General features: G+C 48.2%; 3 protein-coding genes across 3 annotated transcripts; 1 reads left to right on the top strand and 2 right to left on the bottom strand.

The window, feature by feature from the left end:
• Positions 1-471: 471 nt before the first annotated feature.
• Positions 472-7,434, bottom strand: LOC135235177 (eukaryotic translation initiation factor 2 subunit 2-like). Its single transcript, XM_064300425.1, has 9 exons — positions 7,275-7,434; positions 5,894-6,074; positions 4,251-4,351; positions 3,970-4,102; positions 2,888-2,988; positions 2,241-2,389; positions 2,038-2,094; positions 1,746-1,831; positions 472-1,470 (listed from the first exon to the last, which is right to left on the bottom strand). Exons 1-9 carry the CDS (start codon positions 7,287-7,289, stop codon positions 1,295-1,297), a joined length of 999 nt encoding a protein of 332 aa, XP_064156495.1. The 5' UTR covers positions 7,290-7,434; the 3' UTR covers positions 472-1,294.
• A 595-nt stretch (positions 7,435-8,029) lies between these two features.
• LOC135235181 (charged multivesicular body protein 4b-like) lies at positions 8,030-14,697 on the bottom strand. The gene is made up of 5 exons (XM_064300432.1): positions 14,308-14,697; positions 12,790-12,967; positions 11,840-11,954; positions 11,312-11,438; positions 8,030-10,322 (listed from the first exon to the last, which is right to left on the bottom strand). The coding sequence occupies exons 1-5, from the start codon at positions 14,489-14,491 to the stop codon at positions 10,252-10,254; spliced, it is 675 nt and encodes a 224-aa protein (XP_064156502.1). The 5' UTR covers positions 14,492-14,697; the 3' UTR covers positions 8,030-10,251.
• A 534-nt stretch (positions 14,698-15,231) lies between these two features.
• On the top strand, positions 15,232-21,526 carry LOC135235038 (vesicle-associated membrane protein-associated protein B-like). The gene is given in 7 exon segments (XM_064300236.1): positions 15,232-15,740; positions 17,207-17,254; positions 17,256-17,353; positions 17,980-18,083; positions 18,433-18,513; positions 18,701-18,880; positions 19,279-21,526. Coding segments are annotated over 7 exon segments (1,011 nt in total). The 5' UTR covers positions 15,232-15,408; the 3' UTR covers positions 19,447-21,526.
• The last annotated feature ends 5,374 nt before the right edge of the window (positions 21,527-26,900 follow it).

Here is a 26,900-nt window from a genome sequence, read left to right as displayed (position 1 = left end):
ACCTGGCTTTTCTTTTGAAGTCACTGCGGAGCCTCTCCGAACCTCGTGCTGTAATTCGGTGGATAATGAAAGGATTACAGCCTGGGATGGGTCTGGCCGGACTTCAAAAGGAGACGAGCGAGCCGGTTAATAATTCAGAGAGCTTCGCTGGCGGGATTCCTGCCTTCAAAAGCACTACTTTCCTCCTGTCTGATGCAGTACAGCCATTTACCAGCCCATAGAGCCATTATCCTGCACCTGAACCAGCGTTCAATACACCGCCCTGTGGACACAGACTGGCCCCATTACAACATAACTGCAGGAACCGTCCCCTAGCATTTAGGCACAGACTCAAACATGAAAGATACTACGATTCGTCAAAGCGTGTTTGTTACACAGTGGTCTTTTTATAAGAGGACGTCGCTCGAAGCTTGACTGCGACAGACGAGAGGCAGAGAACAGCGTTGCAAATAATCTCAATAGGATTCCATGTGATTTGATACAGCCATCTTTATTTAAAAGTCTGATTTTCAAACAGTAAAATAGTGATTCCTCACCTGCCTCTGCAAACAGCAGTGAGCAGATCTCCCTGCCTTCCTACAGCACACGCACACTCCTGCACCTGCAGGCGGAACCAGGAGGGGGCGCAAGCAAGACTCCCAAATCACTGCCCCATCCTCGCACACGCGCGCACGCACACGCGCTCGTTCTCACACTTCTCACAGGAAATTTCCTCTGTGCGCACGAGCCGCACGAGCCAGTCTTTCGCACAAGGTGAGGATTTCTCAGGTATCACGTGAAGCACACGCATGAAGCCGAGGAGCAGTGTGGGCCCCCCCGGGATGCCCACAGCGCTGAGGCAGGAGACCCCCCCCCTTTATATAAAAAAAACCTTTTTTAAAAGGGGGGGAGGGGGTGGTAGTAAATCAAATTAACTTAAAGGCATTCAAGCGCAGTTGAAAAAAAAAGAAAGAAAAAAAAAGAAAAATAAGTGAAATGAAACTGCATCCTGTCAATAAACTGCCTCAACCACCAATAGGACAAAAGGGGAGGGGCCAAGAGGCTGGGAAGGGGCGGGATTTTGGGTGACCGATGAATCACAGAAGAACAGCTACTGCAGATGACAACAACACACAGCTTGTGTGCCCTTTTTCCAGTCGGTTTATTCTGTTTTTTTTAATCATTTTTATTTTTGTTTGTTTGTTTGTTTTTACGAGAGGCAAACGCAGCAATACCAAACCCGACCGCACAGTTCATAAGAGTCCACCCGGCCAGGCCACGCCCCCAGTGGGCGGGGCTCAGTAGTGGGCGGGGCTCAGTTGGCCTTGGCGCGCAGCTGCGCCCTCTTGCCCGTGACGGCCTGGAAGCCGGTCTTGATGCTGGCGACGGAGCAGCGGGAGTGGCAGGTCTCGCACTGCAGGAAGTACAGCCGCGTGTCCTTCTGCAGGATGGTCTCCGGAGAGCGGCAGGTGTGACACGTCACGTACTCCTCTGCAAACACACACACGCGCGTATTAATACACACACACACACACTATACACACACACATACACTATACACACACATACACGTATAAATATACACACACGCGCGTATTAATACACACACACATACACTATACACACACATATAAATATACACACACACACACGCACGTATAAATATATACACACACACACATGCAGAAATACACACACGCACACACACACACCAGTACACTGTCACAGTCTGACACCAGTCACCCGCTGCCCCTGGAGCCACTTACTGATGTATCTGCGCAGGACGTTCTCTATCTGTTTCTGCTGGAATCTGCCTTTGATGACCAGCTGGTTATTTCCGTCTATGGAGCCACTGAGGGGGAGGAAGAGCTCGTGTTAGAACAGCTCAGAGAACAGCTGAGGGAACAGCGCTGGGAAGAGCTTGGGGGCACGGCTCGGGGGAACAGCCAAGAGAATTCACTTTCCTTACTGTAACAATGCACCATAAGCACAAAACACCAAGAGCCAAGTCAGCAGGTACACAATAACTCGAGATCAAAAGGCCGAAGCTCATCTTACCTTGTCCCGAGCTCAGCCAATAAGAAGGCCAGAAGATGCTTCGGCTGCCGATGCAACCTGGACAAAGAGTGGAATTGAAGCAGAACAAGCTTTAATAAACAACAACTGACATGTGTAACATCCTGCAAACAAGCTAGCTCAGTATAGGCAGGCTGGGACTCCGCTGTGGTAGAGGAGGGGGGGGGGGGGGGGGGGGGACTCACAGTTTGCAGATATCTGTGAAGTTGACGAAGGAGGTCTTCTTGGTTCCGACTCGGACCACCTGCGGCGGCTTCATCACAAACTTCCTCTTCTCTCCGGCCACCATGTCGGGGTTCTTCTCCCGCATGATGTTGAAGGCGCGGTTCAGCAGCTGCACAGGTGGGGACAGGTAAGATTCCGCCATCACCTGGCTGTACGGCACCGCCTCAAAGCAGCATTTACACTCTGCAAACCCAAACCAACCCAACCTTCTGCAAACCCAACCCAACCTTCTGAAAAACCCAACATCCTGCAAATCCAACCCACCCTCCGAAAACCAAACCGAACCCAACCTTCTGCAAACCCACGCAAGCATAGCCGTTCTGCAGTCTGCATTTAGTCCTTATCCAGACTGACTCAGGCACAGCAGCAGGAGGACAATAACAGAAATAACCACGTAATGAAGAGCACACGGCCAGGAACTCCCTGCCTGTGACAGCGGCAACAGGAAGCGCTAAAACCAATAAACACATCTTCATCTCCGTTCAGCTACAGCTCAAAACTGAATCTTGGCTCTATAGAGAAAAACGCTTATTGGCCAAATGGAAGTACAGTGTTTCGAGGGGAATGAGTCAGACATCGGCAGTTTTGTTGTGGGGTCACGGCTCACCTCCTCGTAGGTGTAGTCCCTCTCCGAGCCCGCCCAGGCAGGCCCCGTCTGAGTGCTGAACGTGATGCCGTCGTTGTTCTTCCCGTCCTCGTCCTCCAGGGCTGAGAGGAGGAAACGCACAAACGATCTTATAGGTACAGCGCTCTGTCACTCACTGCGCCTTTTCCCCTGGGCTGGGCGACACATTCCAGTTTACAGGGGATTCAGAAACATGGCAGGCGCCGAGCGGAACGGGGCTGCCGCCAGAAAAACCTGTTGGACACCTAGGAGTTTGAAAAACTCAAAACAACAAATTGTTCCAAAAAATATTTGAATGAATGAAAAAAAACTTTCACAATGTTGCTCCTCAGCTGAAATTGCTGCTCCATTAGCAGAAACTGGAGAAACACAAGCGCTGTGCCCGACGCGGGGCCATCTTCAAATCAGAAAATCCCCTCTGATTACACCAGGGGCATGTAAACATGCGCTCACTACGATCACTCCCTTCAGCGTTCAGGCAGAACAGTCGTGCCCAATCACATGCCACGGGTGTGCGGGTTTCATTCCAACCAATCACTGCCCCTGCTGATTTCACTAATTAACACACATTCAACCAGAGAGGAGGGAACTAATTAGTGAAATAAGCAGGTGCAGTGATTGGTTGGAATGAAACCTGCATACCCTCGGCCCTCCATGGTACGTGATTGGGCACCACTGATGTAAACAGTCCATTTAGAATCTTTAACTGGAATAATTACATTCAGAATGAGAAAATATGCATGTAAATGCAGCCACTGTTCTGAGTGACAAAGCACAAGGTAGTACATCGCCATCTAGTGGCTGTGACTAAGTAGAACAGAACAGGCAGGACAACAGTGCCTTGCCTTTTATCTTTAGAATGAAAACACAAGAAAAAAGAAAAATGTTAGTTTAGTTTCAGGGGCAAATTCTAGTTTTACTTTTAGTTTTATTTTCTTGAGTGTTTCTTAATTTTATTTCACCTCAAAAATGTAGTTTCCTGTCTCGTTTTCTTACTAGTTGCGGTTTTTATGCACGACAATAACCTTGAGCAGACAGACAGACAGCCAGACAGACAGACATACATTCGTCCTTCTCCTGCGTGTCTCCTTCCTCCAGGAAGTCCACTTTTTTGGACTTCTTCTTTTTGGCGGGAAGCGTGATGCCCATGTCGTCGTCATCCAGGGGCTCCGACGCCTCGCCCTCAATTTTCAGTTCCTGTTGGGGACGGGGGACGGGGACGGGGGGGCAAGGTCATCCATGAGCACCACCTTCAGCATGCAACAATACCGGAACCCCAAAAACAGGACTTTACCCCCACTGATCACAAACTCCATTTCCATGCAACCGTTTGAGCAGCACTGACCTTTAACCCTTCTTCCAGGTCGTTTTCGAACACCTTCTTGGGCTTCTTCTTCTTCTTCTTCTGATTGAAGAAGTTCAGGTCGTCCAAATCGTCCGACGGCTCTGATGAATCGGGGATAAAAAGGAGCGCAGGTCAGTGGCGAGGCCGAATCTCTCACAGTATGGCGCCGCCTGCTGGCCAGCTGTTTTTCAGCCGCACGGCCCAAACCCAGATTAAAAGGGAGGATGTTCATGCCTCTGCTAGCTCAGGGAGAGCACAGTCAAGGGCTCTCATTTTCCCGTCTGAGAACATTATTCACATTAAAAAAACCAGCAGGATTCAGCACGGCTGGACACCTCACCTGACAGGGGTCACCTGACAGGGGTCACCTGACACCCCATGACCACACACAGCTAACGGAAGGAGGGCACTATTCACAGGGAACAGCCAACAGTACGGAAACTCTACTGTACATTAGTAAGGCCACCATTTCACACTAATCAGGTCCGATAAACTGATCTTATAAAAGGAACTCTTCCCTAGAGCACTGAGGAGCACAACCCCAGCTCTGGAGACACAGTGTTTCTGCTGGTTTTTCTACCAAACCATTATTCTGCCTTGCATTTATCAACGGCAGCACACACCAGGGCTGTTTCAGAGTAAAACATGTTCACCAGGGAGACGTGCTCAGGCTGCAGCAACAGGCCGTGATTCCATTACATAGCTCAGGAGGTAAGAGAGGTTGTCTGGCAGTCGGAGGGTTGCCGGTTCGATCCCCCACCCTGGGCATGTCGAGGTGTCCCTGAGCAAGACACCTAACCCCTAATTGCTCTGGTGAATGCGAGGTATGAATTGTAAAGCGCTTTGGATAAAAGCGCTATATAAATGCAGTCCATTTACCATTTACCATTAAAAACATCAGATCAAATAAACGATTGGGATAATTAAAACACGAAGAGGAGAAAACCCTAAACAGACCAGCCCTCGTTTTCCACCCCGGCCATGATGCTTCACGTTTGGGAAAAGCCCTTTCCTGTTTCAGCATGACAGTGCCCCCGGGCACACAGAGAGGTCCATATAGAAATGGTTTTGTCCAGAACAGTGTGGAAGAACTTGACTGGCCTGCACAGAGCCCTGACCTCAACCCCATCCAACACCTTTGGGATCAATTGAAAAGCCAACTGCGAGCCAGGCCTAATCGCCCAATCAGTGCCTGACCTCACTAATGCTCTTCTGGCTGAATGGAAGCAAATCTCTGCAACAGCGCTCCAACATCTAGTATACAGCCTTCCCAGAAGAGTGGAGGTTGTTATAGCAGCAAAGGGAGGACCAACTCCATATTAATGCCCATAAATTTGGACGAGATGTCCAAACACCCAGCTACACATCCACCCCACTGCTTCTGAACAGACAGAGCGCATTAGCCAATGCTAACAAAATCAACTGTATTCACCAGCACCGGTAAGAGCGGCAGTTCTATCACACTCCGTTTGGCAAACGAGAGTTTTCAGGGACAGATGAAGTGGGGGGGCTGACACAGCTGCAAATCTCCCAGACAGGTCAGGCAAACCTGGCCCTGGCCCATTCTGCTCTCAACCAGAACCTCACGCAGCCTGGAGGCAGAGAGCCACCACAGCACATACGGTCACCCCGTGACCCCTGACCTTTCCTCCTGCCCTCGTCCTCGTCCAGCTCCAGGTCGCGCTCCTCGCCGCCCTCAGGCTCCACCTCCTTGGCCTCGGGCTGCTGCGCGTCCTCGCTCAGCCCGTCGCCCCCGTCCTCCTCCAGCATGAAGGGCTTCTTCTTCTTCTTCTTCTTCCGGGTCATGGTGGGGTCGAAGATCATCTGCGCCAGACAAAAAGGAAAATTAAACGCAGAAAACATTTAACAACACCCTCTTTTGGTTTTCGCATAGCTTCTACAACTACAGAAGCAAGGTTTTCCTTTTGTGGAATGTTTTTTTCAAAATTCGATGTCAATGTTCTAGAACCCCACTGCATTCAGTTGCCAGTAAGTGATTGTTTCATCTGCTGTAGAATGTTCAGTTAAAAACATTCTAATCAGGAATCAGATTTTACCCCTTAAAGGGTTAACGCTACAGTACTGGGCTCAAACTGGATGATTAGACTGCTTTCTCAGGCGACATCCGATCATATTGTCCAGCTGTTTACCACCAGCAAGAGCTTCGTGCACACGCCAGCCAGCGCGCTATCTATAATGACCCGTGTCCTTTCTATAGGAGTCAACACGCAGAATATCAGCCGTGGACGCTGACAGCATCGGAGATTAGTGACTGACATGTCAGAAAATGACATCCTCGTGTACTACATAGGTAGCGTACGCCAGCTACCCTTTAAACAGAAAACAAGTTAACATTACCTACGTGATGGGCAGGGGCTGTTGTTGACTGGCTAAATCAATGTGGCGACGACATTCGCTAGTAGTACAGCATTGCACAACATTATGTTAGCCAGCCCAGTACTAGAAAGCCATGCATTTGCAAGTGTATGTGGAGATAAACACGTGACAAGTGACCCTGAAACGCCGCTCTGGAAAAAAAACAATTATCTGACCTCCTCCACTAGTTTATTCACTACTTGCATAGCCAGCGTGAGGTAATAAACAACAGTAAGCATTACTGTAGCTACTCAGCATAATGGCAAGGCTATGAAGCAAGCCAGTCAGCTCATTTTTCAGCTAGCTAGCTTACCTTCAGTCCTAGTCAGCTAGCTAAAACTGGCGTCATTCTCGCTTTTATAACTTGGTAAGCGTTAGCTAAATAAGTAAATGTACCCCACTAGTCTAAAATGAATGTTGTTAGAGAAAATATTAATTTAAAGCAGGCAGTCAGCGACACGACCAGTGCATTCCCAACTTCGCTTCGTGCTTGGGGAAGCGCCATGCGTGCCGCTCTTCACACAGCGATTTTTGCAGCCCACGGCCCGGCTGGCTAGGCCACATCGCGGCTCTGCTACTGCGACTCTCTAGCTCTCTCCTCCTCGAATAGGAACTAAGACAAGCGCTAAAAGAAGTTCGCCAGCTCACCTCGTCTCCAGACATGTTTGCTATATGGTTTTAAAAAGTTTCTCGTTGATTTTTATTCCGTCTTCCTCCCTTCTCCCTGTCCTAGCGACTCTTTTCTTGCGTCAGCTGCGGATCATCAGTGGGCATGCGCAAACCTTCCGGTTGCCAGTCGCGCAAGCGCGCTATGAGTATGACATGACGTCAGGTAGCCGCCTCAGGTCACATGGAGTTGTGGCCGGCTCTCGGACCCGTACCTGCACCCAGAACAACCTGAAGCAGAACTTGGGACAGTCTTGCTGCAAAACGTGCGTGGGCCTGGCACATACTTCCCGAAATCCATGTGTGCCCAACGCAGTCACAGGCCTGAACGCTCTCAAAATCTCTCTCCGGCTTTATCCTCTCCCTTTTCTCTTTAATTCATACCAGTGGTTCTGTTCTGCGTCTTTTCCGTCTGTTTAGTTTCGGACGAGTTTGTTTCTTCTCAGTGGTCTGCTCTCTCAAAGCAGGCCGGCGAGTTCTGAATCGGAACAGTAAAGTATGTTTGTAAAGAGTTGCATATAAAATCACTCAACAGATCTGGCTGTCTAGAAAAGACACTCCATTTCCAACTCATCAGGGTATGCTGTGTGTATGTCAGATTATCTTTGGGTAAGACGTATGTCCAAAAGTGCAAATATTTCCTCTAAATAACGACAGCTAAATACATAGTTGGTGACATACTAAGACATGTGCAGCCCTTCATTATACACTTATTTTAACAGAAAAAAGAAACAGAAAATTATGAACAAGTTTAATGCTCATTCAAATAATAGTTTCATCTGGATAGTTAAAACATACAAATGCATACATGCCACTGTGTGGGTTACATCTTGCAAAAAATTACAACGCACACTTCTAGTCCTATGTAGAAAATGCACAGCACGTCTGTGTAAATGAAGTTTTATCTGCACAATTTTACAGGATGTCCCGTCTGTACCAGTCTGAGCATGAGGCTGGATAAAAACCTTGCTGGCCTGGTTTCTCCCGTCTTCTCATTGATAAAATCTGAAAATAAAATTTTTTTAAAAAGCTTTGTTTCCAAATTAGTGTAACATGCAGATGAATAATTACGCATGTCAGGCAGGGAGACCAGGAGCTGGTCCAGGCATTTTCTGTTTTCGTTCAGTGGAAGCGTGCACACTGTACATCAATCGCCATTACAAACACAGAACTGCTTCCGCCCTGAGGCAGGATGCAGGAAATGGGATAATTATGCAGCTCAGAGTCACCATAGAAACAAAGCTAGCAAGTGATGCATCGACAGCCAATGGAGATTGGTCTGAATAACACAAGGCAGAATTGAATATCAACTACAGGCTAAAGAAATGACTTTTATGAATGTGTAAACAACTGAAAAATAATGTGAGTGTTTTACAAAAGTATGTGTGCGTGTGTACAAACAAGTCAGATGAAACGGACTACTAGTCTAAGATTAAAATAACAAATATAATCTTAGGGAACAGCAGCATTTTAAGAAATTTGTTATTCGGCAAAGAAAACGAAAACAATCTTAATTCAAATTCCCTTCAGCACACCCCCCCCACCCCAGCGCCATGGCTCTCACAGGACGTTAAACACGCCCAATGAGAGGAGAGACCCACCAATGTGCGCCAACCCCGTGATCCCAAGTGACCTACAGTTTACCTTCCTCAGCTATAAAGCATTTTGGAGTAACACAGAAACACACACACTGAAAACAGCAAACTTAAAAACATGACAGACAAGCCTGACCGCCTCTCATGGAAGGAGACGGGGAACCCCAGGCGTCTTACACACACTGGGGCCAGACCGGCAGCTTCTGAATTGGCAGCAAAATGAAGTTTTACTCCCCAGCGGAGGTGTACACCAAGACCATGGGTCCTGACTAGAAGGCGTGAGACTCAGGAGTGTTTGGACACGGGTTTCTGGAACTGAGCAGGAGGATACGGCGCCCATACGACACGACTCAACGTGCCAATTCCTGAAAACGCACGGGGAACCCCAGACACACAGGCAAGGCAAACGGGGGAATCCCAGACACACAGGCAAGCCAAAGCAAACATTTTAGGAGTGATAAAAATGGAACGAGGATGGGGGGGGGGGGGGCATTCCGACTCCCACAACAGGAAGTAAACGCTAACAGCATTAAATCGTACAGCAGTGCTGCAGTTACACGTTCACTCTACAGTCTTTATGCTTAGTCAGGGGAAATCTAAACGCATTAGGATGGATGACGAATGAGGAAAACGGGCAACTGGAAGATTTGTGAGACACAGAGACCTGATTGTGTTTTTAAAAAAAAACGTAACACAGAATAAATGTTAATCGAAGAGCAAATTCTTCGAATCTTAGATGCAAGTACTTGCATAAAATCAATGGTAAATACATCAGTCTACATTCAACTGTTAAATAGTGAAAGGACCTCCACAGCTCTGGTGTTTCTGTACAAAGCTGGTGAGCGGACCCATTGGCATTATTGCAGGTAGGGATACGGTCTGACTTCTCCTGCAGAAAGAGTCAGTCTCTCTAGTCTGGAGCCACAGGCTTGGTGTACACTCATCCTAACAGGAGGCACACGTGCGGAAATAGCAACAGCTTCCTATGATGTGGAGTTCACATAATGATCAAAGCTTTAGGTTTGGATGCAAGGCCATGGATGTGTCAAGGACATACAAAAACACACCGATTTTTTAAAACTTTTTTTTTTTTAGAGTAACCGTTTCAGAGGTGAGACTTTGTTTAGGGTTTGCCGCTGCTCTCCTCGTTCGCTGGAGCTACAGCTAGCTGCGGCATTCGTCTCTTTTTTTGTTGCATTTGTTTTGTTGATTTAAAAAAAAAAAAAAACATTTTTCCCCCCCCCCAAACACAAAGAACAACCACATCAGAGAATGAGAAAGTCCTCTCTTTCCTTCCAACACAGGGGAACAGCGTTCGAGGTGCGAAGTCTGAGGTCCGAAGGTTCGGGGTTCGAGTCCCCGGCCTACATGGCCTCCATGGCCCATCGCTCCAGGTCTTTCATGTCATCTTCATCCTCCTCTTCCTTCTTCTTTGCTGCAAACGAGAGAGTCGCAGAAAGAGAGGTTCAGGAGCTGCGAGCTGGCAATGCTAACGCTGGCAATGCTAACGCTGGCTAATCTGAAGGAGCTGCGAGCTGGCAATGCTAACGCTGGCTAATCTGAAGGAGCTGCGAGCTGGCAATGCTAACGCTGGCTAATCTGAAGGAGCTGCGAGCTGGCAATGCTAACGCTGGCTAATCTGAAGGAGCTGCGAGCTGGCAATGCTAACGCTGGCTAATCTGAAGGAGCTGCGAGCTGGCAATGCTAGCGCTGGCTAATCTGAAGGAGCTGCGAGCTGGCAGTGCTAACGCTGGCTAATCTGAAGGAGCTGCGAGCTGGCAATGCTAACGCTGGCTAATCTGAAGGAGCTGCGAGCTGGCAGTGCTAACGCTGGCTAATCTGAAGGAGCTGAGCTGGCAATGCTAACGCTGGCTAATCTGGAAGGAGCTGCGAGCAGGCAATGCTAACGCTGGCTAATCTGAAGGAGCTGCGAGCTGGCAATGCTAACGCTGGCTAATCTGAAGGAGCTGCGAGCAGGCAATGCTAACGCTGGCAATGCTAACGCTGGCTAATCTGAAGGAGCTGCGAGCTGGCAATGCTAACGCTGGCTAATCTGAAGGAGCTGCGAGCTGGCAATGCTAACGCTGGCAATGCTAACGCTGGCAATGCTAACGCTGGCTAATCTGAAGGAGCTGCGAGCTGGCAGTGCTAACGCTGGCTAATCTGAAGGAGCTGCGAGCTGGCAATGCTAACGCTGGCTAATCTGAAGGAGCTGCGAGCTGGCAATGCTAACGCTGGCTAATCTGAAAGACAGAGGTTTGGCAGTGGACTGCGTTTCGCACAGAGCTCTTCAGGGGCATCGGGTGCGAATGCGCCGACGCGCGGACGCACCAAGGCCTCGCGATCACGCGCAACCTTTCGATGACATCAGAAGCGGCACGGCTGTGGCGTCGCTGAAACAGGTGAGGTGCAGATGAGCCCTACCTGGCCTGGAGGGCAGCGACGAGGAGGGCACACTGGGCAGGGGCACATCCTCGGTGCCCCGGATTTCCAGAAGGTTCTTGTCCAACTCCTCTTGCTCCAGCTCTTCCAGCTCAGCCAATAGCTCATCCTGCAGAGAGAGAGAGAGAGAGAGAGAGAGAGGGCGAGAAGGGGAGAGAGAGAGAGAGAGAGAGGGGGGAGAGAGAGAGGGGGGGGGGGGGGGGGAGAGGAAACAAGGCCATACCTTTTAGCTAATATGCAAACCAAACCCTGCCTCTTCCTAGGGGGCGTGGCCTCTTCTGTAACCAATCACATTAAAAATCTCCATCTTCCCCAGTTTAAAGGTACATGCAACTAAAGCTTTATCACAGCTTTGCAGTTATCGGGATAAACAGCCTGGCCTGGTTTTCATCTGAGACCTGACGCTCAAGGCCGTGGACAGGTTAGAGGTGTAATGAATACAGAGCGCTTTTTTAAACACTGCCAGACAAACGGAGGGAGTTGAACGCCACCGATATTTAAGCTTCTTACCTCATCAAATTCCTCCCCGAAGCCCACGGGCTTGGAGATGGCGTCCGAAATCTCCTGCGCGAGCTCCTGCTGCTCTGTGATGTCCTGCATTAAATCGTCCACCTTGTCAATGTCCCTGAAACAGAAAAACGAGAAGCATGTCAGAATTCATCCCAACAGCCAGAACTCCAAAGCATCTGTTCAGGCTCTGTTCTAGTGTGTGGATGGGCCCCACGGTCTGGTATCTGTTAAGGCACTGCTCTAGTGCATGGATGGGCCCCACGGTCTGGTATCTGTTAAGGCACTGCTCTAGTGCATGGATGGGCCCCATGGTCTGGTATCTGTTAAGGCACTGCTCTAGTGCATGGATGGGCCCCATGGTCTGGTATCTGTTAAGGCACTGCTCTAGTGCATGGATGGGCCCCATGGTCTGGTATCTGTTAAGGCTCTGCTCTAGTGCATGGATGGGCCCCATGGTCTGGTATCTGTTAAGGCTCTGTTGATCCTTCTACTGGCATGGTTATGGGCCCCATGGTCTGGTATCTGTTAAGGCTCTGCTCTAGTGAGCCATTGGATTGGCGCTCTACTATGGTCTGGTATCTGTTAAGGTACTGTTCTATTGCATGGATGGGCCCCATGGTCTGGTATCTGTTAAGGCTCTGTTCTACTGCATGGATGGGCCCCATGGTCTGGTACCTGTTCTAGTGTTAACTGAGATGACAGCCTCTCTTTACACACCAGTGACCCCTGCAGGTCAGTCGGGCCCCTGCAAGTCAGCCTGTTGTGTCTTCCTGTGCCTCACGTCTGCGTGAGCGCGACTCGCTAACAGTGGTGCGCTAAGAAGTGGCAGTGTGCTTAGTGGGAGAGCACAAGCTTGTGTGCGCCTTCCTGAACTGACCCCCTGTGGGTACAATGAGCACTGCAGCATGGGGATGGTAGTGGGGGAAGAAACGCTTAAAATGGCTCCCTACATGTGGTCATGGGCGTGCTTCAAGGCCTCGGAGGCGAAGCCCATGTTCTTCAGCACTTCGGTGTTGGTGTTGGCGTTCTCCAGCGCGTCCCGCTGGAACTCGATGGTGGACAGCGTGCCGTCGATCTGGAACAGCTGCTTCTCGTAGCGCTTCTTGCGCTTGAGGGCCAGCAGGGCAGCTGTGCGGGAGGGGGCGGGGCAAACACATCACCATGACGATCGCCGTGGAAACAGCACGCCCAGAAACAGCACGCGCAGAAACATCAATTTGAGCCAGTACAACTGTCATCAATGAATCTGAACCATTTCAAAAATTTTCCTATGGATATTGGAGAGGTAATTCACAAGCAAACACATCTGAATTGTTTGGAGCAAATATTGGCCCTGTGACCTAAACCTGTCAACAAAAATCCTTCGCAAAATCAACCGAGCTGTCATGGGGGAGAGAAGAAGTCAAATCATAAACGCCTCGGAGGGCTCCTGGGTGGCTCCTCCTGTTAAGGCTGTGCCGGCATATGGATGGGCCCCACGTCCTAGTATCAAATCACGACCGCACCAGTGCCAAGTGCGTCCGTCAAACCTTCCCATCCCCTGGCTCTAGCGTTGCCCAGGGATGGGAAGAGTTTAGTAAACGCAGATGAAGACAACTCCACACCAGCGACAGAGCGACTCCACAGAATGAGACCTCGTGCGAAACTGACAGGAATTAGTCCGTCGCGATTAGTCAAGTATTGCAAATGGGGGATAATCAGTCTAAACTTAAAATAAATAAATAAAAAGTAAATAAAATGAAGAGCGCTTAAGGCACCTTCAAAAGAAATGCGACTTCAACTGAAGGCAACAAAGAGCATTTTCATTTTGCAGAGGCTAAAAACTAGTTTAAAAAAAAGTCTGGTGAATTGAAAAAAACAAGCATTCCATAGGTTATGTTGGCTTGTTCATTTTTTTTGTTTTGAGAGAAAAAAATTCTCGTTTATATACTTTTGCGGTTCATTATTATTTAGACAAACACACATAATTTTCAGACAAGCGGCTTGTTGATATTTATCAACATACAATAAACAAATGTTGGGGGTGGGGCTATAGAACTTAATGAACAGTGTCCACAAACACAGACATATCTGTCAAGTTTCATGCTTTTGCACGTTTTGCAGTTCAAGATGCGACTGAGCCTAATTCTGTCTGCAGCATTTCGATAATGAAAGTATCTTCAGAGCGTACGATTATTTCGATTTAAGCATTTCAACCGAGGTCCGTATACGATGAATTCGTATATAACACATTATATTAAGCTAGCTAGTACTACTTTAATGACAACAACGCTATCTTATAACCATTCAGCTGCTCTTATACAGATCAGTAGATGTACGTATTCAGCTATCGCCAGCTGTTAGGTAATGCGTTAGTCGGTTTCGGTTCTTTTTCTCGTACCATCAAACAAGTTATTCAGCTAGCGGTCTAGCTGGCTAACTGCATACCCTCATCACCGTTATCAGGCCTGCTACTGTCCGGGCCTTACCTCGTTTGTTTTTTGTGCCGTTCTTTTTCGCGATGAGGAGTTCTTGGTCAATCTTTTTCTCCAAAAACTCCTGTTTTTTAGCCAACATCTCCTCCGTTTCCCGAAGTCGTTGGATCGCCTCCTGCGTACTGGGAGATTTCCCACCTTTACCCCCACTCCCGAACAACTTTCCGAATATAGACATCCTGTCCCTCTTCAGAATACCCTCCACCACCAAAATAAGCGTCGATCGTGTTTATTCTGAATCCACTGAGTTTGTAGTTCTTCTCTTCTTTGCCTTTTCGTGTTTACAGTTAATAGGAAGCCAGAGTATTTGTTCCCTGTACACTGTCTGCGGGAGACACCCTACTCTGGCCTCAGTTGATGATAATTCCCCCGTTTCACCACCAGGCCAGATGACGTCATCGCGTCAGCAGACCATGTGTCATGCGTCTATACTTTCTAAAATGCTGTCAATTCATTATTTCCGAAAGTCACTTAATTCACATTAAAGTATCTGTTTTTTAATTATTTAGATTGCCCTTCTTTCTATTTCCAAACATTTCCCTTCCAAGCGCTATGTAGTAGTTTCACAGCTGTGTTTTATTGTAAAAAAACAACAAACAAGTTCATTAGGGATTATATAGCCTATGGAAGTCTATGAACATATTTATCCAGTCCAGGTGTGAATTACATTTATAAAGGCAACAGGGCTTATCGAAATTGTCCTGGCATTTGAATATCCTGGACCCATGCGAGAAATCTATATTATAGAGGAAGGCACAAACATTAATTTTGTTCGAAATATTGTCCAAAGAGTCAATAGAATGAATGCGGACCTTTCCAGTTAACTGTAACTGAGTTTAGAACGTTTATACATAATGTTTTGGCCTGCACGGCTTTCCATACTCCCGACTTCTGACAGGCCACCCCTCCCATGTGATGTCACGAGGAGCCTCGCTCTCAGCGCTTCCTGCTTCGTCACAGCTGCAAGGAGCTGTAGTCGCGCGGTTCTCCTAGCTGGCCTGCTCGTGGACCCGGGGGGAACAGAATTAATAACAAAAATATCTGCAAGATAACTACAGCGACAGCTCGCCGAAACACTACCAGAAGCGCGGGGACATGGCCAGGCAAGACCAGGTGCTGCTGCTGGAACCGCAACACGAACTGAAATTCCGGGGTAAGTTAAGTAGGGAGGAGGGGGGTGGCCTGCGGAGCGCTGATCTCCGACTCCAGCGGCCCCAGCGTTCATCGGCAGTGGGGGGGGGGGGGTGGGCTCTGACAGCTAGCCAATCTCATTTACGGGCTGTTAGCTTCCCCATGTGCGCTGAGCAGGTGAAAGGCGGATCATTACGTCAGCTAACTTGGCTAATGTTAGCATGCTACATTTCCGTTCGAGGCCCATTGGGAGGGTTCCTTCCTTGTCCCCGTTTTGCACTTTGCACATTTAACAAGCAACACGAGGCCTAACGTTAGCAAGATAGCTACATATCTGCCCACTTAGCTAGCGCGCTAGTGCCAGGTAGTGAAATGTATATCCATGGACTACGATTTTTGGCTGTGACTCCTCCCCAGTGGATGATCGGCGATGCATCGCATTCGCTCATGTACCCGGCCGTAAAGTTAGCCACCCCATTGCCCATCTGAAACTGACTGCTTGACTCAGGGAGTCAGTTACGACGTTGACTGAGCAGCCGAGTAGCCGGAATGCGACCCGCTGTGACGCTGCTGCGGCACGTACGCCCTCCTTGCGTTTTGTTGCTTAATTTGTAGGTGCACTGCGTTATGTTGTTAAACGTGTCAAACATGTCAGCTCCGTCGCATATGTATATCCGAGTGGTGTGGGTGGTGAAAGAGAGGTTATCTAGAGACTGAAGGCGTGTGCGTCCCAAAACACAGATATTTCATAGAAAATTGGGATTAACTAGATATCCTGGTAATGTGAAAGCACGCACACTGTTTTGTCTGCTTCCCGTGAATCCTAACTCTTGACATTTCTGAGCACCACTGCCAATCTTTACAGTAGATACATGTACCTGCAGTGTCCAGCGTGGTTACGAATGTACTTTTTATTTTGTTGCTCAAGCTCACTGAAGCCATCAGTTTGTTTAGATTTTGCATTAATTTAGCATTTGGGCCAAAGGTTTCACGCAGCCGCTGTCATGGGTTACAGCACGTGTCCAAGTTCAAGCCACTGTAGGGTTCTACCGAACGCGCATAAAGACGCACATTGTTCTTGTGTTGTATTGAGTGTAGTGGCGAATTAATGCGTAAAGCAGTTTATACAGTAAATTGTCTTTACAACTAACGTAATTACACTGTTGGGCTTCTCAACGAGTGTCACGAAAAGGAGAAAGGCCTCTACGCTTATTTCTATAGTGCCACTGAGACACCATTGCCTCAGTAAATATCAGGCTACATAAGTATGTAAATATATAGACCCTGTAATAATCCCTGGATAAGGGCTTTAGCCAAGCAAATTCATAAGTTGCTTATAAATGCGGCATGGAGTAAATATCTTAACTGCCTTATTTGTGACCCTGGGGTCTGGATACCAAACTGCAAATTCGATTTATAAACAAAACACTACAGAAAAAATTACAAGTACATGCACTAATATTGTTATAATGCTGGTGAGTTGGATCCGGGGTCTCTGATCCTTGAGAGCCACTGGGTCTGATGGTTTTCATAGTTAGGAAGGACTGAATTGGTCAATTGGTGCAGCCTGTTACACAGTGAAGCCTGCTGGTTTTCTGCTGTGCATGCTGGGAGTGTGAGTCCGGTGGCTGTCCAGGACCGGGGCTGGTGACACCTGGCGTAAATCGAAACGCGAAACCCTAACATCCACGGGGGTGTGGAATGGTGCACGAGTGATCCTTCACATGTACTGAAGCGTTGGTGCCCCCCCCCATTTCCTCAGGGCTGTTAGGACGGGTGCTACCACGCTGAAGCTGGAGCAACTCACGGACGCATGTGTGCTTCAAGGTGAAGACCACCGCCCCGCGCCGCTACTGCGTCCGGCCCAACAGCGGCGTCATCGACTCCGGGACCTCCATCAACGTGTCCGGTACGTAGAGCGGGGTCGCGTTACGCACCCCTGTGCAGGAGAACTGCGCGGAGATTCACCAGGGCCGTCTTTACGCTGAAGACAACACCCTGGAGAAGTTTAGATTTGGCAAAAGGCCAATTTCACAAGAGTCAAAAAAAAAAAAAAATCTAAATAGAATCGTCTCTCGTGAAACGGCGATGAGAGCACCTCCACGGTACATCTGAGATGTCTGGAACCCTTTTGCTGCTCAACCTCTTGCAGTAGCGTAAAGAAAGAAGAAATCTCGTCCAATCCAAGACGAGCAAAGTGCTGCTCTGATTTTGGCCGTCCGTTATGTCTGTAGCAGCTGTTGGTTGCCCAGGCAACGCTGCAGGCAGCTTGGATAGCTGCGGTTCAGTTCCAGCCCCTGCACTGCATCCTGGGATCCCTGGGCTTCAGACAGAGCTTCAGAAGCACTGGCCCTCTGGATGCCTTTGGGCTGTAGCCACACTGTGAGCATGCAGATCTGGGGGGGGGGGGGGTGTAGGAGTACAGGTCATGTGACGCGGGCTGCGGGTCATGTGACGCAGAACACGGGTCATGTGATGCGGGTCAGGAGGAAGCACTGAGAGTGAGGTAACGGGGCGTGTCTCTTTGTCTGGCAGTAATGCTGCAGCCCTTTGACTACGACCCCAATGAGAAGAGCAAACACAAGTTCATGGTGCAGTCCCTGCTGGCTCCGCCCGAGATGACCGACATGGAGGTGGTGGTGAGTGGCTCTGGGCCTCACTATGTAACCGTTACCAAACGTTAAAGAGAAACCATTACCAAACGTATAAGAGAAACCAACGTTGTACCTATTTAATGAGTGTAGACCTTGACCTGGCCTTGCCTCTGTTCTCTTACCCCCTTGCCTCTGTTCTCTTACCCCCTTGCCTCTGTTCTATTACCCCTTGCCTCTGTTCTCTTACCCCCTTACCTCTGTTCTATTACCCCTTGCCTCTGTTCTCTTACCCCCTTACCTCTGTTCTCTTACCCCCTTGCCTCTGTTCTTTTACCCCCTTACCTCTGTTCTATTACCCCTTGCCTCTGTCCTCTTACCCCTTGCCCTTTGACAGTGGAAAGATGCGAAACCGGAGGAGCTGATGGACTCAAAGCTGCGCTGTGTCTTCGTGATGCCGCTGGAGAACGATAATATGGTGAGCAGCGCCCCCTGTGGGTGGGGGGGGGGGTAATCAGTGAGACGCCTCTCCCCTGGACGGCTCTAGGTCCTGCAGTACCCTGCAGTCGGGGTGTAAGATATCACGAGCATCTAAAAAAAGATGCACTTCTGTTACAAGGTTTGGTCAATCTCCCCCCCCCCCCCCCTCTCCGATACGCTTGCAGCACGACGCGGAGCCCAAAGTCTCCTCCTCCTCCTCCTCCACCCTGAAGTCGGAGTCGTCCACCCTGCCCAAGTCGGCCAGCGCTGCACTGGACGACACGGAGGTGAAGAAGATCATGGAGGAGAGCAGGAGGCTGCAGCAGGAGGTGCAGAGACTACGCCAGGAGAACAAACAGATGAGGGTAAGGGGGGGGTGCGGTGTGTTTGGGAGGAGGGGGGCACCGTGTGTTTGAATGGGGGCTGGGGTGTTGAAGGTGAGGGGGGCCGGGTGAGTTTGGGAGGGGGTATGGCTGGGTGGGTTTTGGGGGGGGGGCTCTGGTAGTGTTCAGGGGTGGGTCTGGTTATGTTGGGGGAGGGGCTGGGTGTGTTTGAATTGAATAAGGGGGGTGGATCTGGTTGTGTTTGGGGGGGGTTGGGGGGGAGGGGTCTGGTTGAGTTCAGGGGGGTTGGGGGGGGGGGAGTCTGGTTGAGTTTGAGGGGGGGATCGGGTTGTGTTGGTGGGTAGGGGAGTTCAGCTAAATGCTAAAGTTAAGGTTGAGCCCTAGATGAAATGACAGGCCCCTCTCCCTCCCCCCTACAGGAAGACGACGGTCTGCGGATGAGGAAGAACACGGCCATGTCAGCCCCTCAGCCCTCCTCCTCTTCCTCAGGGGTTGGGCTGAAGGAGGAAGGCGCTAGCACTCGCCTCCTGGCTCTCTCTGTCCTGTTCTTCGTCATCGGAGTCATCATCGGGAAGCTGCTGCTGTAAGAGACCAATGGGCTGAGGCCTGCTCTCTGGATGAAATGGAAACGTACACATAGCGATGATGATGATGATGATGACGATGGATTAAGAATCTTAATCAGAATGGCATATCGTACGGATTGAGTTTAAAAGGTGAAATTGTGTAAAAATATAAAAAAATGAAAAGATGATAGTACATCATATAATGAAAAAGGAAAAAAAAGAAAAACAAGCCACAGGTCTTGCCTTTTAACTGTTATAACCCCATTTGCCCCGCCCCCTCAGCGCCCTTGACCAATCAGGGCTCAGGTTTGGAGGGGGGTGGGGCGGAATAGACACACCTGTACAGCGTAATAATCTGTGAGATCTAGCTGCTCCAATCAGGCTTTCCTAACAGCTGGGGGAAAGAGAGGGTCATGTGACACCTAGCGTTTAAGTGGCGTCCTGTGAATGACCTTTTGATGATTGCTGTTGTCATGGCCACGGGGTAGGTGGGGGTGGGGCTGACTGATGGTGAGGGGGCGGAGCTGTATGATATCCCCACCCTGCATGGGGAGGGGCTGACTGTACAAACTGGTTCTGTTCTGTTCTGGGTTTTTGTTTTTCCAAACAATGAGGGGGCGGGGGAAACCCTCTTCCTTTAAAAAACCTGCTTTAAACATTGTGATAACTCAGCTTTTAGGACTTACTGCATAATTGCACAACTCCGTCATTTAATTATTTGCCCCCCCCCCCCCCCCAACCTTGCTCGCCCCCTAGTTTGCACACAGGGATCTGTACGACTGCATGGAAGTGTCCAAGCCCTAAGGGGCTCAAGCCTGTAAAGTATCAAACAAACCATTTCCCGAAACGAGCCTTGTGTCCAGCGTCCTGTGTCTGCAGGCGTTTGTTGTTTATGAGAAGAGTGAAAAAACTGCAAAGGTGTTTTGGGTTGACTTTGTGACACATTAGCAGCTCCGCCCTGATTGGTCGAAATCGCTTAGCGGCCACTCCCATTATGAAACACCCCTCCCAATCCGAGGCGAGACCATTTAGAAACGTTCTTCCAAAAGAGATTAAACGGTGGTGAGATCAAAGTCCTCCAGACCTTTGAGATGTCAGTCAGGTGGCGGTGATTCTGCGCTCCTGAGTTTAAGAGACGAACCGTCTGGTTCTGGGACCGCCAGCAGTAGAAGGTTCTCACGTGCACATGGTGTCTCAACTCCTGTATCAATCAGACTGATGTCAGCTGTGTTCATTTTGACCCGACTCATCATTATAGCCATTAACCTTCTGTCATTATGAACATTGTAATGCACTATGTACAAATCAAGTTTCCTCTCAAACAGTACCCTCGTGTATAGAGGTATGGACATATTCTGGGTAGCTTAGACTTCTATGTGTGTGTGTATGTGTGAGAGATTATCAGCAACAAAAATATTAATAAACCTGTCTTCTTTAAAAAATAAAAAAGGACCATTCTGTGTCTAGATATTTAGGACAAGGGTGTTTTCCTGATTGTAAAAATCTTGTTTGAGTTCTGATACTCTGAAAAACACACTTCCTGTTTTCTGCACATTATAGAATAGATACATCTAACCAGCAGGTGTTTGGAGCACTTACATCAGTGCTGCCCAATCACATGCCACGGAGGGGTAAGAGTGCGGGTTTCATTCCAACCAATCACTGCCCCTGCTGAGTTCACTAAATAACGCACTTCAACCAGACAGGAGGGCACTAATTAGTGAACGCAGAAGATGCAGTGATTGGTTGGAATGAAAACCTGCATACCCTCGGCCCTCCATGGCACATGATTGCACACGACAGGTTTAGGTCATTTTAACACAACCAACAATACAGGTGAAGTTTACCTGCAGCGAGGGGTGTGGTCTCAGGTGAGGGGTGTCCACAGCGAGGGAAAGATTCCTTGGGGGGGGGGGGGGGGTTCAGACACTAAAGACCGACACTATGGCGTTGCCCACCGCCATCAGCCTAACTGTTTCTATGTAAATAAAACAGCATAAGAAATGAATATCTGTAGAAAAAAAACAAACACCAGTCTATGGCAAAAATGTTGGGACTGCATAGCAACTTACTACATTCAATAAATAACACCCCAACCTCCCCTTTGTGTGAAAACGTATTTCTTTGTTGATGTAATTTATCTACAAGAAAACGTGCAACAAGAAAACTTGCATAGCTTTTTATACCAGAAGGAATTACACAGCTTCCTTTAAAAAAATATATTTAAAAAAATAATAATACCCTTCTGATACTGCTGAAGCTAGCCTACCACCTGACCCTTTATATGCAAGCTAACGCACCACCTGTACCCTTCTGAATGTGACTACACCATACACGTACTCTGGTACTGAAGCTAAGCAGCCATTCCACCCTGTACCCTTCTGATACTGCTGAAGCTAAGCAGCCATACCACCTGTACCCTTCTATCGCTAGTAACACCTTCCTGTCCTTGATACTGCTGAAGCTAAGCAGCCATACCACCCTGTACCCTTCATATGCTGAAGCTAGCCACCACCCTGTACCTTTGAATGCGAGCTAAGCAGCCATACCACCCTGTACCCTTCTGATACTGCTGAAGCTAAGCAGCCATACCACCCTGTACCCTTCTGATACTGCTGAAGCTAAGCAGCCATACCACCCTGTACCCTTCTGATACTGCTGAAGCTAAGCAGCCAGACCACCCTGTACCCTTCCCATGGCTAACTGCTGAAGCTAAGCAGCCATTCCACCCTGTACCCTTCTGATACTGCTGAAGCTAAGCAGCCAGACCACCCTGTACCCTTCTGATACTGCTGAAGCTAAGCAGCCATACCACCCTGTACCCTTCTGATACTGCTGAAGCTAAGCAGCCATACCACCCTGTACCCTTCTGATACTGCTGAAGCTAAGCAGCCAGACCACCCTGTACCCTTCTGATACTGCTGAAGCAAAGCAGCCATACCACCCTGTACCTTTCTGATACTGCTGAAGCTAAGCAGCCATCCCACCCTGTACCCTTCTGATACTGCTGAAGCCAAGCAGGATTCTTACAGATCCTATTGCATAGGGCGTTGACCCTTGTAACCTAGTCATTTTTGCACAAAACTGGTTCCCCACATTTGATTGGCTGAACACACCCTCATATTGGCCACCCACTTTGACTCTTTAGGTTTTCACTGTAAAAATTAAAGTAAGATTCAAGTTCAGACGACTTACCTGATGAAAGGCCAAACAAAACGTGTCCACCCATTCCCGTCCCAATGGGTCGATGTCTCCGAGTTCCATCGTCCTCATCGTGGATTTTCAGTTTTCGATTCAGCCATACGGACCGGTCCGGTCGGGTACCAAGTGAGGAGGGGAGAGCTTTCAAAAACCCCCGCCCTGGCTGAAGCTACTGTACCAAGTGCTGTCACTCACCGGTTAACCAATTAAAATCGGGTTTTCCCTCCACTGCAAAAGGCAGGCTGTGATTGCTCCCATGAGTGATTGTTGACAACAAATAGCTCCGCCCACTTTAGGGTTTGCGAATCCTGGCTCTCATAAATAGCTTGTGTCGCTGGAAAACCTAAAACGCAGTTTTAAAAAACGATATACAATCTGAACCGCTCTTGCGCGCGCGCGGGGGGGGGTTGTGTAAAAAGAAGGATGCACGACATCGTCTTCATCGGCATTTCTCCCACCTGCACTGCTTGAAAAGTGATGTCACTGTACAACGTGCACCATCTCCACTGCCTATTGGCTATCAGTGGTGCCCAATCATGTGCCGTGGAGGGCTGAGAGTATGCAGATTTTCATTCCAACCGATCCCTGCACCTGCCGAGTTCACTAATTGGCTCTCTCCTCTCTGGTTGAAGGTGTGTTAATTACTGGCACATGATTGGGCACCACTGGGCTAGATGGAGTTACCATGGCAATCCTCACCCTGCATTTAGTCAGCACCCGCTAAAGAAGACATGACATCACCCTGTGCACCAACATGGAACCGTTCTTCTGCGATCTGTGGAGGTTTCCCACGTTAACCAACCGCGGGACCAAATGCGACTTGAAGAATTTACAGGGTATCTCCTGAATCTGCGCCATTTTGCTTATGCTGTTGAATCCATCATCTCCATTTCCACATTCAACTCTGGGTTCTGAAACTGCCCATCACCCAACAGATTCATCCAGCTGCACCAGGAGCGTCCACACTTAACCAAAAAGGGTCAGTGTAGGTGCAGTTTTTTTTGTTTTAGCACAAAACCAAGGCGCCTGATTCTGCTTATCGATGTCTTGATTGAAGACCATCATTAGTTAATCAGTTGAATCAGGTTTCATAGTGCTGGACTAACACAAAAACCTGCACCCACACCTTTTTGGATAAGATTGGACTAATTTAAACTTTCCAACAGTAAAACATGATCCCTCTCTTTTAACTTGGCAGAAAACACATGTTTTGTGAGACTCAAGTGTTTAAAAACTGGGTCATAATTAAAAACTAGTAATAAACATTCTGCACATACTGTAGTTGCGCATTATCACCAATGGCAAACAACGACAATCAGTAGCAATTAATGATGGGGGGAAAAGGACTTTTTTGTGTTGAATAACCTTCTCTTGTAGTTCACCGTTCGGTGCACTAGGTGGCAGCACCACTTTGATATTCTTGTGGTTCACATAAGAATTCCTGACTGGCCTAAGGGAGAGCACTTTCTTCGCCATGATTCAGGATAATTAATAGCAAGCCACCTACCTGGGTGGCTGGCGACCAAATGGACATTTTCATAAAAGGTTTAACAGCATGAAAGGCAGCGAGAAAAACCTTAAACTAAAAATAAACACCGCTGTCATAAAATTTCCAGATACAGACAACCTTCAGAAAATAAACCTGTCAGACCAGGAATGAACTGAGAACAGATATATCCGGTTAAACGTTTCCTAATCTGCAAGGCTGGCCACACAGCAGTGAAGAGAAGAGCCAAGATGGAGGATATCTTCCACAGAACCTCTTCCAGGGCTGAGCAGCAGTGCCCTCTAGCAGACTACTCACGCATATACAGCTGCCATAGAGCAGGGGTGTCCAGTCTTATCCAGAAAGGGCCGGTGTGGGCGCAGGTTTCTGTTTCAGACCAGCACTATGACACCAGATTCAACTAGTCAACTAATCACAGTGTTCAGTAAAGTCCTTCATCAGTAGAATCAGGTGAGTTGGAGTCGGGCCGAAACAAAAACCTGCACCCCCGCCAGCCCTTTTTGGGTAAGACTGGACACCCCGGCTATAAAAGTGGACTGGAGTGATCAGAGTTTGCAGGGTTTCCTTACCTATTCGGGAGGGAAAATTATTTCTAGGATTACCCTGTTTAATCCTGCTGCAGGGGTGAGGAAACTATCCTGCAACTGGATAAGGTTGCTGGTTCAAATCCCATGCCTGTATTTTGTGCAATAAAAGACGGTTGAAACAGCAAAGAGCAGTGATCTTCATTCCTGGTCCTGGCGGGCTGCAGGGTCTGCTGGTTTTTGTTTTCAACTTAATATCAGAAACAAACTCAGACCCAGGAAACCAGGTGAGGTGAGTTAACTGTAATTGGCTGCTTTAATCGACCAATCAAGTGTCGAGTAAAAAACAAAAACCAGCAGACCATGAAGACCACTGGCACAGATCCTACATAAACCTGTCTTTAAAATCCCCAACAGAACGCAGCATACTGTCAGTACACCAAATCTCCTCAGGAAACAGGGGATTATGGGAACTGGAGTTCAGAGGGTTTCTGAGCATTTGTGGTGAGAGAAGAGTTCTGTTATGGGCACACCAGGAACAACCCAAACAACTAATGCACTTACTTTTTTTTTTCTTTAGCAAAAAAATTTGGTTTATGTAGAAACAAGCAATGTTTTTGCATTTGGACACTTTCCCCCTCTCCTTTAGAGTTTAAAGCCAAAAATGAAATAATTCACAACCACCCACCCACTCCCCCACCCCTCCAAAAATGTAGGCAGATGTTGGTGACAAAAAAACAAAACAAAATAAAACAAAAAAAAACAAAAGAAAAAACCTAAACAAAACATGTGAACAAGACCTTACTGAAAGGATTTAAGTTATCACTCATATGTGTGTGTATACATACATACACACACACACACACACACACACACACACACTCTATACATGTATACTATATATAGTGTACAATTGTGTCAGGAGTTCTTTGTTTTTACTAAAAAGCAGTCATTTAAATCCATATACATTATATATATACACAATGTATATGGATGAAAAATATATACATAAATCAGAGAAAAATAAAAATCAACGAAACAAATATGGGGGAGGGGTGAGGGAATGGGGTGGGGGGGGCAGGGGGTGATGGGAGGTGGGGGGGGAGATGGAGCTCTACAGCGCAGAAAAACATACCTCACATCTTAGATCATTTTACACGTACAGTCGTGATCAAGGCACAGGGATCAGCTAACAAGTTCTTTTTTTTCTCCAATAAAGTTGTACAAAATAATGCATTTTACAGTCTGTACAAGAACGAGAGTCCAGCGGCACCACAGAAACAGACGTTACAGCAAGCCTGGGCGGGGCCTGGAGGGGAGGGTGGGGGCGGGGCCCAGGAAAGTGGGAGGGGCCAGGGGATGTGGGCGTTTCCATTTGTGTCCTGCTCGCCACCTTCCTTTTTTAAAATTTATTTTTTATTTTTGAAAATTCATTCTTCTTTCTTGATAAACACCACACCCCCACACACACACACACAAAAATTAAATAAAACAATTCTGTGAATGAAAGATTGTTGGAACAGGTGAATGGTCACAGAGGTAAAGGAGCAGCCATGACAGCAGTGAGCCGGGGAGAAGACCTGCGTCCGGGTCACAGGGACAGAGAAAGGGCAGTGAAGGTGCAGAATGAGAGAAGGAACAAGAAACAGAGGGGAGGAAAGAAAAAGGGAAGAAAAGACACAAAACAGTCGGCACACAAACAGAAGAGCTGACTGGTGACTACAGAATTTTTATAATATATAATATATAATATATATATATTTATATACATTCATATATAAATATCTATATATGTAGGTTGGATTTTTTGCACTGAATTAAGTCTTATGTCCTTGTTTTTTTTTTTTTTTGGCCTTTCCCCAATCCGGCCAATCACAGAGCGGGTCAGGGTCAGGTGACAATCCCATCAGCGTGTTCGTCCGAGGTGAATAAGCGTCCATGGCAACAGAGCCGACCCCAGGCCACCTCCCCCTTTCCACCTCTTCATTCTCCACCTCCTCCATGTCTGTTCATCACTCCCCTCCCTTCCCTCTGCCCCCCCCCCTACATGGGGGTGTGTGGGGGGGGGAGGAGGAGGGGGGTGGAGTCAGTCAGGGGCTGCACGACCGCAGCTCCAAAACCTGCACCTCTGACCAACAACAGTGCGACTACACAGCAGTGTGTGTGTGTGTGTGTGTGTGTGTGTGTGTGTGGTGATGTGTGTGTGTGTGTGTGTGTGTGTGTGTGAGTGTTAGTGTTAGTGT

Source organism: Anguilla rostrata, chromosome 11 (genome assembly GCF_018555375.3).
Source record: "Anguilla rostrata isolate EN2019 chromosome 11, ASM1855537v3, whole genome shotgun sequence".
NCBI classification, from domain to species: domain Eukaryota; kingdom Metazoa; phylum Chordata; class Actinopteri; order Anguilliformes; family Anguillidae; genus Anguilla; species Anguilla rostrata.
Note: the sequence above shows the minus strand (reverse complement) of the source record. Positions and strands in the feature narration are given on the sequence as shown.

Bases quoted from the DNA above. Each gene is read 5' to 3' on its own strand.
- LOC135235177 (XM_064300425.1), bottom strand. The intron at 4,352-5,893 runs GTCAGGGGTCAC...CCGATTCATCAG, and splicing joins GGACGAGGGCAGGAGGAAAG to AGCCGTCGGACGATTTGGAC. The intron at 1,471-1,745 runs GTAAGTGGCTCC...GTGTGTTTGCAG, and splicing joins CGTCCTGCGCAGATACATCA to AGGAGTACGTGACGTGTCAC.
- LOC135235181 (XM_064300432.1), bottom strand. From the start codon at position 14,491: ATGTCTATATTCGGAAAGTTGTTCGGGAGTGGGGGTAAAGGTGGGAAA. The intron at 11,439-11,839 runs GTAAGAAGCTTA...CTCTCTCTGCAG, and splicing joins TCGGGGAGGAATTTGATGAG to GATGAGCTATTGGCTGAGCT. The intron at 10,323-11,311 runs GTAGGGCTCATC...TCTCGTTTGCAG, and splicing joins GTCGCTGCCCTCCAGGCCAG to CAAAGAAGAAGGAAGAGGAG.